The sequence below is a fragment of the Mesoplodon mirus genome (assembly GCF_964341445.2).
Source record: "Mesoplodon mirus genome assembly, chromosome: 3".
NCBI lineage: Eukaryota > Metazoa > Chordata > Mammalia > Artiodactyla > Ziphiidae > Mesoplodon > Mesoplodon mirus.
This window is the reverse complement of record NC_138978.1, coordinates 115,287,804-115,303,805: the sequence shown is the minus strand read 5'-3', so window position 1 is coordinate 115,303,805 and position 16,002 is coordinate 115,287,804. Positions and strand designations below refer to the sequence as shown.

Here is a 16,002-nt window from a genome sequence, read left to right as displayed (position 1 = left end):
TTAAGGTCAGAGAAGGTAAGTGGTTTAAGGCCAAACAGTAAGCACTGACGCTGGATTCTGAATCCACATCTTGTATTCTTCTACCACACCAGACTTTCTCTGGTAATAGAGTTTACTCCAATGCAATTCCCTCTTCACTTCAGAAAGAAGTGCCTGACCCTAGAATCTTAGCTCTCTGCTTCCTACACAAGACCTTTGCCTCTCATTCCCATCCTAGCTCTCAACTTCCTTTATCCCTTCTCTTCCCTCTCCCTGCTATATCCAGAACACAGTACTAGGTATATTTGATTTGTTTTACACAATAACAGTTGAAACACAACCAGATATGTAGTAAAGTATGAGGGGAAATGAATTTAGGTACAGCTGTGAGGTTCTCAGTAATTCCCATTAGTCCCCTCACCTGGGGGTGGGGCTGGTTGGAGTTGGTTCTCAAGTTTCCAATGGTGATGTTATCAAGGATTGTGGAGGAAAAGCTGTCAGAGAAAGATGTTTAATCTAAGTTTCCAGAGGTTCTGAGAGAGGCAGCAGTTGATCTGAGTCACAGGCACCACCCTGGATCTTGGCTCCATCTTCTGGTATGTTACACACCCTGAAATACAAAAAGAAATAAACAAGACTGTGGAAGAGGAAGATTACTTGTGTGTGTGTGTGTGTGTGTGTGTGTGGTTGGGAGAAGGTAGGGAATTCAGAAAGTGTGACAACAGGCAGAACTTTCCCCATGGCTCTGCACCAAAAGGGACAGGGGAGTGTTACATTGCAGGCAACAAATTGGTAGCTGCTCAATAAATAATTATTGACTTAAGAATGCACCAATCACTGTAGTGACTCAAAAGTCCAAAGTATTCATATACTGATACACACCTTCTTCAATCATTCTACTTTGTAAGGATAGTAGAGGGATGGTGGAATAAGTAGATTACACTGTTATGGTAGCTCCAGCACTCATCCCTCAAACATTTACTGACTGCTTACTGTATGCAATGCACTGAGCTGAGTGCTCAGGAGGTGCCAATCAATCAACTACTATATCATCACCTGTTTTGCAGTAGAGGAAGGAAGGAATGTCAAGTTATTCCATTCCGCCCTGTGTGGCCAGCAAACCAGCAAGCAGGCAAAAGCAAGCTAGCTAAGGCCAACGCATTAAGCACTGGTTCTTCACAGTGATTTTGATCTATGACTAGCATGTCTCAGCCTCGGAATTTTACTATGTGCCAAGTGCCATGCTTCACTATCTCATTTAACTCCTAGAACCCCGACAAGTAGTAGCTCTTCTTACGCTCCCTTTGAAACATTGAAAATGACTCAGACAAGTCAAGCTGCCGTCCGTCTGAAACCAAGGCCTGTGTTCTGCCATGCTATGCTGTCTCTCAGGGACCAGGATAATCATAATGCATCATGTTTGGTAGCACAGCTCCTTTTTTTCTCTCCAGGGTACACTTCTAGGAGCCTTTGGGGCCTAAGAGGTCTTTAATGTAGGGTGGAGAGAAAGGTCCAATAAAAAGCCAAGAAAAGAGGCAAAGAGGCATCTTATCAAATATCCTCTACCACACTAAGGTTAAGGAAAAAGAAGAGTTTAGGAAATAATGGCAGAAGATTTCACAGAAGTCTAGGGAAAAGGGAATCCTCAGTAAAGGGTATACTAGACCCTTAATTTTGGGAAATTCTCAGCTTTACTCCACTTTTAGAATAAACATCCTGTTAGCTAAAGCTTTGGTTGAGGAGGTATTGTTTTTATAACGTTAAACTATTTGTAAGAATTCTCTCCATTGAAGGTAAAGTACATTTCCCACTTGTTATCAGGATCAACACATTACCTCCAAATCTTAGTTTTTAGAAGCAAAATTTCCCTGCACCAGAGAAATTTTAAAAGATATTGGAGGTAAAAGAGAGAAATGTAAGAAGGTAAAATACATAAAGAAAGGTTTACATCATTGCCACCAAATGCTTTTGAGGCCCAAAGAACTAGCCAAGTGGTTAAGCCTACAGTAGGTACTGTGGGGAGTTTAGGTTAAAAAAAATTTTTTTTCCCCTTAGTAATGAAGATCTAGGATGCAGCCAAACTTTAACTTTGCTTTAAAGATGCTACAAAGAGAAAGTCCAGCCAAGTTTGCTGAATAAATCAAGAGGGGGAAGCTTCCTACCCAGAGCATGGGGATAAATTGAACTTTGAAGACAAAACCTTTGGCTCACCTAAAAGTCTCTACTAACATTTCCCTTTCCCAAGACATTTCTTGAGTCTGAGAAAAAAGGAAACAGCCACCTCCACTCTGACTTTTAAATGACCCTGGTTGGTCAGGTCAAGACCAACGGAAAAATATGAAGTCTCCCAAACACAGGAGTCTGTGCCAACTTAAGTTTGATGCTGAAGTAAAAAAACAAAAAACAAAAAACAAAAGCAGAGAGCAAAGTACTCTGAAAGAAGGCCCTAGCTACATCTACGGAAGACTACATACAACTATGGCCCACTACCCAAAAAACCAAGATTTCAAATTAATACTTCATTAATCTCTACTGCCTTTGACAATGATTGGCTACCTAGAAAATGGGATCTTAAGTATTGCCTCATGTGGGTGCAAAGGATTCCTAGCCAGGGGAGGAGAAAACAGAAGGAACTGGATGCTGCCCATCTTCTTTCTACCCATTCCAACTGAAATACTCCAAGAAAAATGTAGGAAGTTTCAAGTCTTATCTCCTTCCCACAAATCATGTGGCAAAGGACTTAATTCTCAAAAAGAAGGGGATCCAGTGGGGAAGGGAAAGGAGGTAATGTGGTTGGAACATCTAATTTGCTAGGAACCCCAACAGATCCAGGGTGTACTGGTTTAGCCAACACCGTTTTAAGTCAAACACAAACAGCTGCAGCCTGTATTTGTTCTGTTGGCACTGCTCACTAGCCGCTCCACCCATATCTGTGTTCTCAACGTTTGACTCTTGCCACAGTGATAACAAAAGGACAGGAAAAAAATAAAATAGAACCGTAAGGTAACTGTAATATCAGTTTCTAGATAGCTCTCAGCCTTCTTATCCCCTTCCCCTGAAACTTGTAACTAAGCATTAAAGGTTTCTTCTGTCCTCCCCCAGCAGTTCGTCAGAAATTGGTATTTTACATTGCACTTGCTCCTTTCCTTTAAGGCATTATGTGCTTCTTCCTACTTCTACGTGGGGGAAGAACAGGATGTTTACTTAGGAGCCATCTCACTTATGGGTATCCCTCTTGCAGCTTTGTCTGTGCAGACTCAATGAGTTATTACTCAGCAATTGCGAACAGCAGCTGACCGGATTTGTCCAGTTACTCATAAACAAGTATGAGAAACGCCTCAATACCCTAAAACCCATTCAGATAGTGTTTGTGTTATTCTGTCTATATACATGAGGGGTAACTCATTCCTTCTATACCATATTGGCTTAAATAGAACAATTTTGGGGAAGTTATGTATTTTCAACATGCCCAGAAAGGCCGATGAGGAATTCTAAAAGCTGTTGCTTCTTTGGGGTGGAGACAGGAATCAGGTGGGCAAGTCAAGGTCCCAACTGGAGACCAGGAAGTAAGGGTGAGCCAGATTCCAGAAGCAGCTAGCATAGTGGTACACCCTACCTGCTCGGTGTGTTCCTAGGCTGCTGCTATTTCTGAAGTGTCTGGTGACACATCTGTATCTTCACGTATTCAAGGCTGCTATTTAGAGCATTCTACCCTGCCAGTGACCCAGCCTGGTCTAGACGCAGCAACTCTCTTTACCCCTTAAGCCAACACTCCAATTATTAAGCCTCACTGGGTTATGAAAAAGGGATGGGGCAAGATAGAGGGGTTGAGTGTAGCTTCTGTATGACAGACTGTCAATATGCAAGAAGGGTAGATGTGGGCAAAGCATTGGCCAGAAGGATCCCTATCACCACTACCCCAATTTTGTTTGCTTTAAAAATGCTTCTTCGCTCACAACTGTACGACTTTTTGAAGACATAACACAAGTTATCATCCATACAGTATACCCACTTCATTACCAACCATTCCCTGAACATCTTGATCTCACCCCACCCATCATCCCTTTCAAAATTGAATTTCATAAAGGATCAAAGAGAAAACCACAAGGCCATAAAGATCTCAAGAGGCTCAGACTGCCTTCAGTGACACTGAGTGCAGAAGTCAAAGGGGACGACAGTTGGACAAGATCAGTGCGAGAGGGGAAAAGTCAACCACACAACAAAGGAAACCATACTTTATTGAACAGGAAACAAAAACAATTTTGGGGGCAAAGAGATTTAAAAAAAAAACAACAGAGGAATGCCTGGAAGAGAGGGAAGGGCAAGTGGTCACAAGGAAGGGATGAGATGGGTGGTCTGTGGCATCTGTGTTTGCCTTAGAACCGTGCAGGCACATACACCAGCCCCTTTACCCTCCATGCACTCTTAGACCAAAAGCCAATACAATTGTATCTTCAGAGATATATCCAGGCTTTTCTTCCTGCATTCTGTAGCTGGTTTCACCTTCAGCCCTGGACAGTCATGTAGGGTCTTTGCTGGAGAAAATTTAGGTCTTTCCAACCATAGGCCTGTTCCACAAAGCAGCAGTTTCAACTCCTGGAGAAGTTCCCTCCTATTTGCACTCACCAGAGAAGCCAGGGGCCCTTGGTCAAAGCCCCAGATCTCAAAGAAAAATGTCAAACCTTTAGAACTAGTTATTTTATTAAATGATATTAATACACATTTCAAAAGGATTTCATTGTTGTTGCCTCTAAAGCATGTACTTGTTTTGCTTTCCACACTGAACACGTGAGAATACCAATCCAACATATCTAATTTTAATCTTAACAGGCAACCCAGCCCATTCGAAAAAAGGGGGGAGGGGGAGGGGGGGAAGAAAAAAGGGGAAAAAGCAGTAATTTACAGCGGCTTCAAAACAATAACAGCTGAAGCTTAATTCTGCATGAACCAGTAACTTCAGGATAGATAGTGAATATTTTGCAATTAGAAGTTTAGCATATTCACATTATCTAGATAGGTTTGCTGTACCATATATATCACAAACATTGTATTCCTGGGATCGGAAAGGATAAAAGGCCTATTCTCTTATCATTTTACCCTCCCTGGAAACAAACCAAATTCTATTTATTCTCAACTTTTGGGAGGGCAGAGGGGAGCAGGGAGACAGGTTTCATCTAAGCTGACTGAAGAGTAAACTCTTACAAAATACTCAAGGACTCAATTTCTGATACTGTATCACTGGGTTTTAAGTGGTACCAGTGTATTCATGACCCCCATCCACTGATTCTCTGACTGTGATTTTACAGTGAGCACCAAGGACGTTAGTAACAACCTCACATATTCTGCTTGCATATGAATCATGTCCTTGCCAAGATACACTATGCTATGCTTTCTTTAAAAAAATCTTGTTTATTTTTTAAACTCAGGTTGAAATACAAAAGTCAGAGCATGGGCACGGAGTTTTAAATCACAGACAAAGAAAGAATAAAACCCCTTTGTTTCATGTTATGAATACCAGAATTGTCTTTTTTGTTTCACTATATCACATATATACATTGTTGTCTTCATTTACTGCTGTAGACAGATTTCCTTAAAGTTAACAACAGCTGACAAGTCACATACAAATCCTCACTTCCATCTTGAAACAAATGCACTGAGGATTTTGTGGCTTAAAAAAAAAACCACTCCACAAAAAAACCAACCCTTAAAAGTCCATCTTTTAAACTGTACAAGGTCCTTCTTTCATGGATTAGCTATCATGCTTTTGAGGACAACAGTCCTGCCCCAACATTCAGGAAGCCACTGTTCTGACAACCCCGCATTTTCTGATAAAATCAAATGGTCAGAGAGCCTTTTCAAGTAAACACTACTTTTAGCTTAAACAAGAGCAGCAAAAAGAATTCACATTCTTTTATCCTAGAATAAAAAAACATCCCACTTCTCTGCAAAGGAAAAAAAAAACTATCTCAGTTTCAAGTCAGAGAGAACTCTCCCTTTCCCTCCCCCCACCCCCACCCTCACACTCTCTTATACTTTTCTCTAAACAAATGTCTTAGGACTCAATATAACTGTACTGTTTCTTTGCTTTGCTACACTATATACCCCACCCCACTTACAAGGTCATGGTATCATGCATTTTTGCGGGGGGGAGAGCTACAGGGCAGAGAGGCTTGAGAAGGTCAAAGAAAGAAAGAACAGTTGGCTTAAAACCAGAAACGCATTAGGAAGATGAATGACTTGCAGGATCCTAACCAAAGAAAACACGGTGAGCCCAAATAAATAATATGGAATAAATTACACAAAAACTCCCAAACTATGACGCACACCTGGTTTAAGCTGCTCTTTATCTGAAAAGCAAGTTTATTCTGAGACAAATAATCACCTTCTGTCACTACACTGCCCACTCTCCCCCATCTTTAATATTTCGCTGGAGGAATCCAAAGCAATCCCCATACTTTCTACAGTTACTCCTATACTAACTTGGAAGAAAATATGAAACTTGCTAGAATTTCCTTTTCTTTTACTCATCTGGCTGGAGATGACCAGTGTGTACCTGGGGGTAAGACACTAAATAAAAAATAGTAGTAAAGCAACATTTGCCCTTCAGTGTCCCTAGATGTAAAGATATAAACACTCAGAATGCAGTGATTGTCTTTTTCCCAGTACTAGTTGTAGAAATACAAAGAAGCCTTTCAGTTCAGGGACAAGAAAAGCACTTTCTCATGGAAAATGACTAAGGGCAGAAACATCATTTTCTATTGAGGTTGGGAGGTGAGGTTAAGGACTGAGCCTTGAAATGTGACAGGCTGCTATCTGTAGAGTGGGGTAAATTTGAATTTATCGGGTCCTCCTGTTTCTCTGTAAAGATACATATAATAATATCCATTTGTCACTAAGACAGACCTAAAGAGGTATAATATAAAGAAAGATGCTACTGAACTTCCTCCTTCGAAATGCCAAGAAGAGGGGTGAATACAGGACTAGGTCAAGGGGAAAAGAAAGATAAAGACAAATATTTCCCTTTCCCTTGTAGTTAACTTTTGCTGAAAACTACCAACAAATGTCACTTACGTTAGGGAGGCACCATGGTAAAAATGTCTTCTTATTAAAAAATACAGGGATAATATTTGATAACATTTCAGTTACACCTTCATATCAATTGTCAACTGTAGTGACTTTCTTTCTGGCTAAAGCAGAAATGAAAACTGAGGGAGGAAAAAGTCAAGAAAGAAAAGCAGGAAGCAAGAGCTTGGTGCAAGATGTGTGAAACTACCTCAGCCATGTTTCCTTGTTTATGACAGATGGGCAGGTCACAACACACCATTTAACAGTTCCTTTCTCTAGCTCTCTATATTGTAGCTACTCCTTATTTTAACCTTTAAATTATATCCAGCCCCCTTTCTTTCACTCCAAGTATAAAGAGGAAAATTTACTAGGATAAAATGAGGTCCGTATCTCCTCAGTTACTGCCCGATAGTACTTTAGAAGAGGAAAAAAAGAAGAAGAAGAAAAAAAAGAAGCTCTAGATTTCAGGAGAGAGGTAAAGAACTGCAACATGCCTTTAAAAACAAAACAAAGCAGAAGAAAACAACTTGACAGGCCCAAGTTCTCCCAGGTTTCTCCCCTGCAACATCTCCTGGCTGTCAGCAGGCCACAGAGCATACAGGGAAGAGAGCCACCCTGGTTACAGCAGTAACGGAGCTGGAGAGAGAAGGGGACAGGAATCCTTCCACTGACTACTTTTGACATGCCAAGCCCAAAATAACATCCCAACATTGCACATGTTATTATCTGTACTGATGGAAGTTTTATTTCAAATGTAATAATACTCTTCCATAGATGGGGTAAGGTAAGAGCTGTTTTCCTCCCCACCCCTCAAATCCCCAGCCAAATGAAGTGGCTTTGGTTGTGTTTCTTTGCCCCCCACCCCCTTAAAATACAAACAAGTTGGAGAAGGTGGGTGTAAGTGCAGTGGGAGGCAGGACTGGATGGAATAGTGAAATGTGAGCATATGCACATGGGACTTTTTAATCTGGAAGGGAGGTCCTCTGTCATAATAAAAAAAAGGAAAAATAAATCAAAGGAGGGAAAACAAACAAAAACAATAATAAACCAAACCCCTACTTCCAATTCTCTCTAGACTGTTCAAAATGCCTTTCCCTTAGTTTCCATCAGTACCTGGGAGGGAAGAATGGGCGTTTTGGTGCAAAGAACGGAGGGCCCCTAGCGAAAGGTGGCCTGGGTCTCTTTAAACTGTGAAAAGGGTCTCTGCTGAGAAAAGGTTCCCTAGGCCGGAAGTCTGGCCGGGGACTCCGCAAGATCACACCACTCCGGTTGATGGCGTCTCTGTGTGGGGGACCCAAGGGGGGGCCGCTGCTGCTGCTGCTGCCTCCCCCGCCTCCTCCTCCACGGGCTGGGCCCAAGTGCTCCAGAGAAAGGGAGGGTAGGCTCAGGCTCTCGCGTACACGGCTAAGGCCAGGGCCGTTGAGGTCCCGTTGGGTGGGGCCCCCATGGTCCCTGGGTCCTGGGAGCACCCCAAAATGATCAGCCAGGGTCCCTTGAAGGAGGGAACTATGGTCCTTGGGAAATACTGCCACAGCCCCCGCCACTCCGTGCTCTGCCAGTGGTGGGGTCGGGAAGGGTACAACCCCAGAGTGGTCAACAGGAGGTGGAGGAGGAGGAGTGGAAAAAGGGACGCCACTCCCGCCACTGCTGCTATGTTCCCCAGGGGGCGGAGGAGGGGGCGGGGTGGGGAAAGGAACTCCGCTGTGCTCTCCAGGAGGAGGTGGGGCAGCATGGGCCAGGGCTGCCTCCTTTGTGAAGGGGTTCGAAAGATCCACAGAGGGTAGATGAGTGGGTGCATCTCGAGAGAAGATACCACCATGATCCTTAGGAGGGGCAGGTGGGGCAGATGATGGCCCCACTGGCTCTCTCTGGAAGGGTGTCCCATGTTCCAATGGGGACGGGGGGAGATGATGCTCAAATGTTGAGTTGAAACTGTTGGAACGAAAGCTGCCGACACTTTCCTGAAATTGGGGTGCTCGTTCTTTGTATGGTGCCGTTTTAAAGCCAGTGAGGCCTCCGCTGCCCCCACCCCCAAGGGATGCCAACTCAGAGGCACTTGAGGGGCCATTGTCAAAAGAGCTGCCTGAGGTGCTCAGATCAAACCAACCCACCCTTGAAGCCTCACGCCCATGTCCTCTATTTCCCTTCCCAGGAACTCGGATGGACTCTACAGTCTGTATTGGCTCCCCTGACATCCTCCTATTGGATGCATTATGATAACCCAAGGTCTCTATAGGGGCCCCCTTTTCTTCCGTACTGTCAGGCAAGTCTAAGCAGGACGAGGAGACTCGGGTCTCTATGCGGTAGTGCTCTTCTTGCTGCTGCTGCTCAGTGGCTGTCAAGCTGGGCTGGGAGAGGTTTGAGAGACTGACACCATCACTTGAAGTGCCCTTGCTGGGGGCCTGGCCAAAATGTTTATCATCTGAGGGCTTTCGTGAGGCATTTTTAAGCATATTCTTAAACTCAATCGTCGATGTGGTGGAAATGGTGGAGGCCAGGACTTTCTCCACGCCTGACGTGGGTGGGTGGCCCGTGGGAGCAGCAAGGGTATTCTGCGGAGAGAAAAGGGAACGATGTGGAACTGGGTGAGGAGAGTCTGGGTACTGCTTCTGTGGCAAACTGAGATGCCCAGTGGTAGACTGAGACAAGCTATTGTGGTTGGAGTCAGGGGTGAAAAATGAATCATTCTTACTCGGTGATGGTGACCGGTCAGACCCAGGTTCATTCCCTCTTATGCTGAAGGCACCAAAAAGCCCAGGGGAAGACGAGAGACGGTCACAGTTCTCACTAGAGTCCAGGAGGGCCCTTACAGATGGAGGGAAGGCAGGCTTTACCCCAAATTCTTGGCCCCTGTGGCTATAACTGGACAAGATGGGCTGGTACTCGGTGGTATCAGAAAGCTTGCTTGATTTCAGGATAGATTTGGCTGGTTTCTTCTCTAGGTTCATCATGGCAGAGGGTGGAGGCCCTGAATACTCAAAATCTCGGTAATCTTCATCTTCCTGGAAAGAAGTATCTGGATAGAATTTCTCCTGTGAAGAGTCCATCAGGGAAGATGGTCTCTCCATTCCATCAGAAGGCTGCTTATAGGGTGATTCACTGCCCAGGCCAAAGGGTCGATATGTAGATACAGAATTGGAGAGCTCTCGGGGGTAGCTTTCCTCTCTCCCAGGGGGTGGTGATCTTGTACTGCTGGGTGTTGAGGAACCAGGGCTAATGATCTTAGAAAGCAGGGACATCGTATCTACACTGCTGGATGTGGGCTTGTCCATCATCTCATCCTGGGTGGGTGTCCCACTCCGTTCATCCCGCACAGGGGTTCCATCAATGTTGTCGATTGATGTGCTAGTAGGGCCACGCTGGAAGTCTGAGGGATGGCTTTCTGCTGGGGCACTGGATCCCAAACTGCTCAGGATTGGGATGTTTAAGTTTAAGCCACTGAAACCAGGATTACCTTTTAAGAAGTTGTGGATCTTCATTTCCAGGCTTGGGGAGGTGGACTCTGACTCCAGCTTTGGCTTGGAGATCTCTGAAGATTGGCACATGGCAACTTCAGTAGGTGGGGCAGCAGGGCTAGTATTGTGGGTACCTGCAAACCCCAGAGTGTTGGATGGTAGCTTGAAAGTAGAGCTTGGGAGCCCTGGGCTTTGCCCAATTGAGGCCTTGCTGGCTGAGGTTGAAGAGACTTCAGAAGTTGATGAATTAGGGGAATAGCTGAAGCTTTTCGGAATAAAGGATTGGGTATTGGAGGGCAGATTCCTTCCTTTTATGCTAGAGACTGTGGTGTTGGCAGGGGAAGCCGAAGTGCTCTGGGATGCAGCTTCGCTGGACGGAACTGGGTTCCCAGTAACACTCTGAAGTAAAGATGACAGGCCTGTAGAAACAAAGATTAGAGGAGTTAAAAAGAACTCCCTACCTTCCAATGAAAACAATGTAGGCTAATTGGATATTCTCATTCATTCCACTGGGAACTAGATAGACATTAAAATATGAGATCAAAGGGAATCCAGACCAAATAAGTAATGGCTAAATGTCATAGAAAACACTGGACCTATTTATCAATATAAGAAGAGCAAATTACTGAAATGTTTCTAGTAGTCATGAAACAAGTCCAACATGGCAAAATAAAAGGCAACAGGATGGGGGAGATTTTAGTGTCAGAATCATTCACAGTTTAAACAGGACAAAGCAGGAAAAGAAAGGGTGCAAAATTACTTTTAAAATAACATTTTAGGCCAGTATTTCTTAACGTTTGGTCTGTGGAACTGTTCCTCTAAACACAAATAGATATTCTGCCCTATCCTTCCTTTCCAACCTCCACAACTGTCTAACAAGTTAACCTACACTGTTATTCTCAGGAGAGAGATAGCAATATGCAAATTGCAGGAATTTATTTGAACTGGGACGCTTTTTTCAAGGAGCATCTCTTGCCACATTGGTGGAAACAAAGCTTTGGTTGTAAAAATTTTAGTTGTAAAATGTAGCAATAATAAATATACAAACATACACCACAAAGCTTATACAGCTAGGCCATTGGGGCACTGATTCTTTCACAAGAAAACATACAATCCCCTTCTTATAGCTTGGAAAATTCAAGGATTATTCAGGCTGACACTGATGAGATTCAACCCCACTCACTGACAGACAAACTTTCTCAGAAGCACAGAGAAAGAATTCTTTGGGGCAAAGAAGACTGAAGTTCACCAAAGCAAACTGCTCTTGCAGAAAAATGCTTGGAAAAATACTTGATAAAGAGATAACAGAAGGTCCTTTAAATTCAATCACATTTTGGAAAATTTCCTCAATTTCTGATCACAAATGAAAAGTTTATGTATACTTCACCTGAATTTACAGCTTTCAGTCATACACTAAAACTGTTCCTTCATAATGATGTGAAAGAAAATATTTCATATGATACTTCAATTAATGTTTCTTCAAAATTTCAATTTTTATCCTTATTTGCTAAGAGATTTAAGGTCTTAAGAATTTTAAGGTTGCTCCATCCTTGTGACATTTTCAAATGCCATCAACTTCTAAATAATGATGCATGGCTTTTATTATCCAGTGTTTGATAATATCCAAATAATTGAAATATTGTTTATTTCAGTTATTATCCTCCTGAAAAAAAAATCCATGTTTCATTTCCAAAAAGGTCCATGGCTATATAATTTTCCCCTTCCTAACAGTCTGATTTAATTCTTAGTGGTAACTGCTCTTACCAAAACCAGAAGTCTTCAAGCACTAGAAAGTGAGATATGATAATATCATGATTTAAAAAAGATATTTCAGTATTATCTTTCAGCTGTTGTGAAATAAGTTCTTCAGAAGACCATCTTCTTAACAAAGATACTACTCAGATTTCTGGTAATAGCTGAAATAATCTCTTACTCCTAAATATTACTTTTCTTCAATCTTAAACCATAGTCTATGGCCTCTGCCTACTGAAGTCATTCTTGTTTTTAATTTTATTTTATTTTTTGTGTGTGTGGTACGCGGGCCTCTCCCGTTGCGGAGCACAGGCTCCGGACGCGCAGGCTCAGCGGCCATGGCTCATGGGCCCAGCCGCTCCACGGCATGTGGGATCTTCCCGGACCGGGGCACGAACCCGTGTCCCCTGCATCGGTAGGCAGACTCTCAATCACTGCGCCATCAGGGAAGCCCTGAAGTCATTCTTTTGTACTGAAAATCAGTCAATAATAGTTGTGGGTGACACATTCAGAGCAAAGTTCTAAGAGATTTCCTTTATGGTCTTTGAAGAACTGTACCTATTTAAGTTGCTGGACACAGTTCTTTTAAAAGGCTAGGAGAGGGGCTTCCCTGGTGGTGCAGTGGTTGAGAGTCTGCCTGCTGATGCAGGGGACACGGGTTCGTGCCCTGGTCCGGGAAGATCCCACATGCCGCGGAGCGGCTGGGCCCGTGAGCCATGGCCGCTGAGTCTGCGCGTCCGGAGCCTGTGCTCCGTAACAAGAGAGGCCACAACAGTGAGAGGCCCACGTACCGCACACACACACACACACACACACAAAAAATAATAATAATAAAAAAAAAAAGGCTAGGAGAATTCCACTTTCCATAAGGAACTGAAAGGTGATAAACTGCCCTGTTATTCCACAAAGCTTGTTTCCTGAGATTCCCACTTTTCATTTTGTCATAACACACCTAGTTCTGTTCAAATTTTGCCTGATGAGAAGGTCCACATGATACTATTGTTACAATCTGCTGAAAGAAAAAGCTTCTTCTTTAAGATCTAAGTATTATATCTATATAAGAAGTTAAAATACAAGTCAGTTCAAAATTTTTACCATAACTATAGGATGGTGATAGAAGAGGGAGTGGAAGGGAGAAACCATATAAACATGCCAATCTCTCAAACTAATTATCCCTGAAATCAGTAGTATGAGATGCACTGTAGCATCACCATTAATTCTTTTGCTGGTTCCAATATGTAGAGCTGTGGATTACTATTTCACAGTATTTAGTTATGTGTAACAAAATTCTCTTACATGGTAAGACAAAGCTCACTATAATATAGTGCCTTGCGGATACACTTACAGAACAGTTTAGGAAGTAAGAAAATTAACAGATACCTGTACTGCTGCTCTCTATTCATATAAAGCAGGATCTCAGCACCACTGACATTTGGGCGGGATACTTCTTTGTTGTTGGGACTGTCCTATGCATTGTAGGGTTAAGCAGCATCCCTGGCTTCCACCCACTAGAGGTACAGCACCCCCACCCCGACCCCAGCTGTGACAAACAAAAACGTCTTCAGACATTGCCAAATGTCTCCTGGAGGCTCCTGGTTGAGAACTATTGATAAAGAGTAAGTCACTATATTGAAGGTGTAATTCACTGCATAATTATACTGAGGTTGGTATCTGGAGGGTCTGAGAACAAAGAGCAAGGTAAGCTTTATGAAAAAATGTTAGAAGTAGACAGTTTTAGCACAAAACAAGATAATTAGCAAAGCTGAAGAGAGAGGTTCAAATAAGGTAGCGATAATAGCTAGGCAGAAAATCAGAAAAGGTATGATATCTATAGAGGCCTCTATAAAACATTAGGACATAAAAAAAGAGATAATCATAAGAGTTCTGATAGTAGATTGATCTTTCTTACTGTCTTTAGCTTCAGTTAACATTAAAATGTGTAAAACTCAACCTGTACTAACTTATACTAAGAGGTTGGGATACATGGTTTAAGTGAAAGAATACTGGACTCCAGTCAAGAAATCTGGCTTTTAGTCTCAGCTCTTCACTGAACAGACACATGTGTGATCTTAAGCAGGTCACATTACCTCACTGAGTGTTAACTTCCTCATCTGAGGAGGGTATCGGACTAGAGGATATTTAAAGTCTCTTTCAGCTTTGACATTTCAGAATTCTATAAATGCTGGTTTGTACATGATAAAGAGAATAATGAATTAACTGTACTATACATTTCATAGCATTGGATTCCTCAGAAATGGAATCCAGGATTAAGCCAGAGACAAACATTCACGATTCAAGTCCCTCTAGCTCATGTCAGTTTACCTTGCAGTGCAGGGGATGACTGTGTCTGGGTTTTGGAAAGAGCAGACAGAATGCTCTCTGGGGTGATCTCCACCTTCGAGAGGATATTTGCTAGAGGGTTATGAGATGTTGTCGTGGCAGGTGCAGGTGTTTTCAGACCACTGGTGAGGTTGCTGGGACTTGCAGGAGTTCCTGGAGAAGGTCTTGATGCAGGACTGACCCCTGGTGGCAGAAAGATTAACTCAAGAAAATGCAATTCAAAATGACCTATAAATTCATGATACTTTCCAGTCACTTAATTGAATATGGTATGTTTAATAGGAATTCTTCTGTGAATGATCCACAAATTGCCCATCTTGTACAAAGAAAAAATCTGAAAATTAGATTAAGACTTGCTCCTATCTACTTGGAACACTGTTAAATTAGGTAAGTATTAAGTCATTTTTTTCATATGTATTTACTAGTTTTCAGAGCCCCAACAGAAGGAGACCAGAGAACCTATTTCTTTTTTCTCTACCAAATGGAACCTACACCTCAGACTCCTCTAAGTGCTCAATAGATATTGCTGGCTAATTATGATCAGACTTGGCCACTGCATAATTCTATGTGATAAGTAAGTTATTTCCTTTTGAAATGGACTTTAAAATGACGTTATATAAGCAATCTTTACATTTTTACATTTTAAAATACTGGGTTGATTCTTAACACAGGAAAAACGGTATATAAAGAAGAAATGATTTTTGATTTTTTTAACAACCAAAAATATAAACAGGTATTTCACACACAAAAATGATAAGCATATGAAAGAAATTTTAACCACATCTTTAATCAAAGGAATGCAAACGAACAATTTTTTTAAGACTGAATTTGACAAAGTATAAAACAAAACAGGTTGGAGAGGTTGAGGAACAATGGGAACTTTCATATACTTGGTACATAAAATAGTACGTTTTTTGGAGATCATTTTAGTTATAACATGAAAAGACTTAAAAGCCTACATGCTGAATTTTTTAGAGTCTTTATCTTTTAGAAATAAATATTTAGTTATTTATGAAGAAATGAAATAATTGGGATTTTCTTCAAAATAATCAGTATTGAATAGGGCATAGCAGAAACAAGATTGGCCATGTGTTTACAGTGTTGAAGATGAGTCATGAGCATGTAGAGGGGCTCTACTTTATTTATCTTCATTAAAACTTCCATTAAAAAAAGTCCCATATACTTATCAACCCTTTTAAGAAGGGTTGTGCATAAAATTTTAGCATCAAGGTTGTTCATTACAGTATTCTTTGTAACGGCGAAAAATTGGAAACACACTAGATGTTCTAATAAAGGCTTACATAAATTATTGAATGCTATTAAATGATATAGCTGAATGTTTAATGACTTACAAAAACATCCATGATATGTAGTTAAATTTTAAGTAGCTGCTTGCAAAAGAGTACAGTTG

At 42.0% G+C, this 16,002-nt stretch overlaps 1 protein-coding gene across 5 annotated transcripts in view; it reads right to left on the bottom strand.

Annotated features, from left to right (window-relative positions):
- Positions 1 to 435: 435 nt before the first annotated feature.
- Positions 436 to 16,002, bottom strand: part of RPRD2 (regulation of nuclear pre-mRNA domain containing 2) — a 91,239-nt gene continuing 75,672 nt past the window's right edge. For 2 of the 5 annotated variants that reach the window (XM_082616492.1, XM_082616493.1), the window contains 3 exons: positions 14,574 to 14,774; positions 9,737 to 10,918; positions 9,426 to 9,596 (listed from right to left, as the gene is read on the bottom strand). In XM_082616492.1, the coding sequence (XP_082472618.1) occupies positions 9,508 to 9,596; positions 9,737 to 10,918; positions 14,574 to 14,774 (1,472 nt within the window). In that variant the 3' untranslated portion in view covers positions 9,426 to 9,507. Of the gene's footprint in view, positions 590 to 6,007; positions 10,919 to 14,573; positions 14,775 to 16,002 lie in introns of those variants that run through there. The other 3 variants (XM_082616490.1, XM_082616491.1, XM_082616494.1) reach the window with 2 other exon arrangements.